Below are 5068 nucleotides of genomic sequence, written 5' to 3' on the forward strand. Positions count from 1 at the left end.
TATTTTCCCAAGGATAATAACACATTTATATCTTTTCAACTCCTGTAAAACATTGTTCTTTTTGTAAACTTGTTCTATTTTAGTCCTTTTAGTTACTGTTCTGCGACTTTTAGCTTTTGGCTCACTTTTTGTTACTTCTAGCTTTTAAATAGCTTTTCTGTTCTCCAGTTTTTAGCTATCTTATTGTTAATTTTGGCAGTTTTTAGCTTCTAGCTATCTTATTGTTAATTTTAGCTACCCTGTTGCTACTTTAGCACTAAGCTAAACCGTTACAAATTCCATTCTGCAATTTTTAGCATTTTGCTAGCCTTTTGTAACTTTTAGCTATCATTCTGCTAATATTTGTTTCTTGGTAGCATTTGGATAGTTTGGGCATCTAGATAGTTTTTTGATACTTTTAACTTGCCTTTTACTGATTTCACCATTTAGCCACCATTTGGCTACTTTAGCATTGAGATATCCGTTTGCAAATTTTTAGCTACCATTCTGGTTTTTTTTTTTATATTTTGCTAGCCTTTTGTTGCTTTTAGCTACTGTTCTGCTACTTGTGACTTAGCTTTCCTTTTGCCAATTTTAGCTTTTAGGTAGCCTTGCCACTTTTAGTGTCCCTTTTGCTACTTTAGCATTTAGTTAAATGGGGGAGTGGTGGTGCAGAGGCTAGAAGATGGGCTTGTGATCGGAAAGTCGCAGGTTCACCTCTTGGTACCGTCAACATCAAAATGTTGGTGGAAAAAGGTGAAACACCCAAACCTGCCTCCACTGGGAAACTGATATATATATATATATATATTAATAAACATTTTTGAAGTTTCTGTTCTTATTTATATAAATTTATAGTTAAGACGGAGAACTTCACATTTCTACATGCTTTAATCTGTGGCAATAAAATAATTTCTGTGCAAAAGTTGAAAAAATAAACAAATAAAAAATACCCATGAATCATAGTCACAAAATTATTTTTATTCTGACGAGGCCATAAAAATAATTGTTGGTGGTTTTTATTTGGGAAAAGAAACTAAACAAGCCCTAACTTTCCTTCAAACTAACATCCTTCGGGCTCAGCTGTAAATGAAAATGATTTCTGTAATTTTCTGAATATAGAAGCAGATGTAAAAAGAACCAAAACAAATCTGGAAAACCTAAAATTAATTAGAATAAAATTATACATTAGCTGCTAACACCCGCTGCACAAAAAGCTTTCCTTGACGTCCGAAGGTCGTCATTCCGGTTACGTTCTGCTCGTGGCCCGGTCGCTGCTGCTTCTGTAAAACATCCATTTGGTGACAAAAGAAAGAAATCCCCTCTGGTTCTGATCTGGGTTTTAGGGATTTTGGGGGTCAGAGAACAAAGCAAAGCACATGAAAGATGAGCTGATTCTTCCAAAAGAAGATTTCTCCAGTAACTTCAGCCCCCATGGTGAAAAAAGCGTGAAGGATTTTACAGTTTTGATGTAACTGAACCACGAATAAAGACCGAACACGTCACGGGTGTTGGTTTTCAGCAAACGGGAGTTCCACAAAGCTTTGTATCGGTAAGATGAGACCCACAACATTTACAGAGCCGGTTTCGATCAGCGGCACAAACATTAGAAGCTTCGGGGAGAAGTTACTTGATTCTCTCAGAAACTCGAGCTCATTGAAAGGGATGAAAAATCTGATCACTTCTTATTGGCTCCCCTGAGGCGGATGAAGAGGAAAAAAGTGGCGACAGTAGCGTGTTGGTGCAACACGTGTTGCAGAACTTTATTGTTGTCTAAACAAACCAAGCACAAAACACAATCATTAGCTCAGAGATATCAGCTGAGAACACTTAAACTGGTTTTCAACATCTGAATTATTGAAGAGGTGAACTTCTCGACAGTTCGAAAACTTAAAATCTCTTTAGCTTTTATTTGGATCCACTCTGAAGGTCTTTCCTGAGGCTGGTGCTGGATCAGAACTTGCCCTACTTCTTACAGGTCTTCTTGAAGTTGGAGTTGACGATCAGCTGAGACTGGCGCTTCAGGGCCTCGCGTGAGACGACGCTGGCTTCCTCTTCCTCGCTCCTGTACTCTGCGAGACAAGCGGCGACATGAAGTCAAGTTCGGGTGCTTTGCTTTGCGTTTGTCGTTTTAAACGCCTTCAACTTACTGTCATCGACAGGGTCCGGTGTCTGGGCCTCGAGGAGTCGGACTCTCATGTACTCCGGTAGCTTCGCCTCTATCCTCACATAGAACTGATCACAGAAATAAAAAGGGACACAATGCGTGATTTTCCCGTGAAATCTGCCCCATATCTTTAAACTGACTGAGTTATCACCACTCTATGGCTATGGTTTAGCTGTCGCAGCCATCTCGACTCCAGAAGGTAATCAGTTTTGGATGTACCGGTACGTTCAATCAATCCGATGGCAGAGCTCCTCATCCATTGGGCCCGGCGGCCCCGCTACAAAAACAGCTTATTTCAGATGCTTGTATCCAGGATCTTGTTCATTTAGTTGTGATCCAAACCTCATGACCACAGGTGAGGGTTGGAACGTAGACAGACTAATAAATCTTTGCCTTTTGGCTCATTTTTTTCTTCACCACAACAGACCGAAGCAACGCCCTCATTACAGAAGACGAGGCCCCAATCCGTTGATCCACCTCCCACTTCATCCTACCATCACTCAAGAACAAGATGCTCAGATACTTGAACTCGTGACACAGAGGGAGCATTCCACCTTTTCCTGGTGAGAAGCACTGCCTTGTTCTTGCACTCAGATATGTAGAGAAGCGTAAAAGGTTTGGAGTAAACAACCTCTGGGTCATTTATTCTGCCGTTACATGAAATCCTTCACCGTAAAAAGTGATTCAGCCACCAAGTAACTGCCTGTACAACCACCGGATGAAGCAAATGTGTGCTTCAATCTTCTCAAAGCCTCCTGTGAAACTACATCCAGATGATACAAACTCAGAACCAGATCACTTCTCCTCTGTGTCCGTCACTGGTTTAATGAATGTTTTTAAAAATCTAGGGGAAAACTAAATTCTTGAAATTAGACTGCTCATTGATGAAAATTAAAGTTATTAAAAGATTCACCTGCATTGATGAGCCGAAGAATAAAAAACACAAGCCGAAACGATGAATACTATGAACTAGTGGTGCTCTCAGAGTTTCAACCAGTTTCTAACCAATCCCAGCAGAGCAGCATGTCGCTTCTCTGGATCCACACTTGCAGCGGAGCTGTTAGAGCTGCCTTTATGAGTCAAACATAATTACCTGATGATTTACCCACACAGTCAGTATAAATAGCTGCTGCCTACATCCACAACGACAAATCAGCTGCCTACTATTATTAAGAAACTCCTGTAAGAACCATCATTGTGAGGGCTGTTCTTATGCAACACGTTCTCACCTCGTCTTCCTCCATCTCCTTCATGACAGCGACCAGGTCCTTTCCTTTGAGCTCCGTTTGTAACGCCTTAAGTTTCAGCTCACACTGGACCAGAAGCTCCAGAACAAACTCATCCGAATCTGGAAGCACGTCAGTGACTCTGTCCTCACTCTGGAAGAGGAACGATAACAGGACAGGCAAAGATGATGGAAGCACTGAGACAGGAGGACATTTAACGCTGTGTGTGTTTTACCAGCGCCACGAGCTGCAGTTTCTCCGCCAGGTGCTCAACTCTACCCCTGATGGTACCGAGGGCTTTTGTGAGCTGCGCCAGGTGCTCTTTGGCTGCGTCACATCTCTGCTGCTGTGCTTGCAGCTGATGTTCGGACTCCTCCAGCAGCTTCTGCTCACTAATAAAACCCAAATGAAACTTGAGGAGGAACACACTGCTGATGTCTGAAATGACTTTTAGACAAACCTGACAGAAACAGAAAATAAATAATGTTTTCACGGACGTGAGCCTCACTTTGACAGTTTAGCCTCCCCTGAATATTTAATATCCTTGAACTGTTGGTTAAGGAGCTCCTTCTGCTCCTTCAGCTGCTGCAGGACCTCTTTGTTCTCTTTCTTCAGCTTTTCCAGATGTTGGTGCATCTCTTTTTGGGAGATAAACCACTCCACGATCTCCTGCGTTGCAGAAACACCATGAGGAAATCAAATCTGCTTGTGCCACACTGCAGGTTGGATAAAACTCTTCTCTTCATGGTCATACTTGAATATCTGTGACCCCGGTGGCGTCCTGGATGCACCTGAAGGCTTCCTCGAAGGTGGAGATGGCTTGCTCTTCTTCAGCTGCGATCCTGGTGACGCTGCGCTGGGCCTCGCTGCTCACCTCATCTGGCTGCACGGTTGTTTTCCGAACCTGCATGTGGTCAAGTTTCCAGACAATTTTAAAAGTTAACACTCATTTTTACAACCATTTTTAGTGTTGAACTATGATCTGAATTAAAGACTTCTCCCATTTTTTCTTATTTTGGACGTGGTCAGACATCAGCTGTCTCCTCGCCTACCTCACCTTTCTATCTGCTCTTTCAGCCTGGGCCTTGAGCTCTTCAACCGTCTTCCTGGAACTTGCTATGACTCGCTCTCTCTCCTTGTGCTCTTTGGACAGCAGCTCTTCCTGTTGATGTAACTCAGCCTGAAGGAAAAACACGTGACTAAATGAGGTTAAATCAACCAAGATGCATTGTTTTTAGCAGGTCAGAATCAGAATAAGTTTTATTATCATTGTACCGGGAAACAGTGAAATTATATTCGTACAGTCGTCCAAAAGATGGGCGGAGTGCACGTTGCTGCTGCTACAAGAGCGCGGCCTCTTGTTCTTTATCAGAATAATTTTAGATAGAAAAAGGTAAAAGGCCATGAGGATGGATAGTGGTATTAAAAAAAGATCTCTTCACATCTTGTCCTATCAGGACACAATGCGAGACATCAAAAAACTCTACCAGCAAGCACAATTAAAAACACATTACATATGCATTTGACGTCAAGACGTTGCGATTTGTCCATGAGCTCTTTCAGATAGGCCACAGTCCTGATGATGTTATTTCAGCTGGTAGTTCTGATAAGCCTGCACAGAAGTTCTCGGGGGGGGGGGGGGGGGGGGGGGGGGGGTTGTGATAGATTAAGCTTTTTCCCTAGTTACCCATGTCCC

At 42.5% G+C, this 5068-nt stretch overlaps 1 protein-coding gene across 1 annotated transcript in view; it reads right to left on the reverse strand.

The window, feature by feature from the left end:
• Positions 1-1944: 1944 nt before the first annotated feature.
• odad3 (outer dynein arm docking complex subunit 3) overlaps positions 1945-5068 on the reverse strand; it is a 31158-nt gene continuing 28034 nt past the window's right edge. Inside the window, exons 3-9 of the mRNA XM_037690544.1 lie at positions 4430-4552; positions 4127-4276; positions 3881-4041; positions 3608-3764; positions 3376-3519; positions 2130-2214; positions 1945-2051 (exon numbers count right to left, since the gene is read on the reverse strand). Coding sequence (XP_037546472.1) covers positions 1945-2051; positions 2130-2214; positions 3376-3519; positions 3608-3764; positions 3881-4041; positions 4127-4276; positions 4430-4552 — 927 coding nt within the window. The remainder of the gene's footprint in view (positions 2052-2129; positions 2215-3375; positions 3520-3607; positions 3765-3880; positions 4042-4126; positions 4277-4429; positions 4553-5068) is intronic.

The sequence above is a fragment of the Nematolebias whitei genome, chromosome 16, assembly GCF_014905685.2.
Source record: "Nematolebias whitei isolate Nwh7 chromosome 16, NemWhi1, whole genome shotgun sequence".
NCBI classification, from domain to species: Eukaryota; Metazoa; Chordata; class Actinopteri; order Cyprinodontiformes; family Rivulidae; genus Nematolebias; species Nematolebias whitei.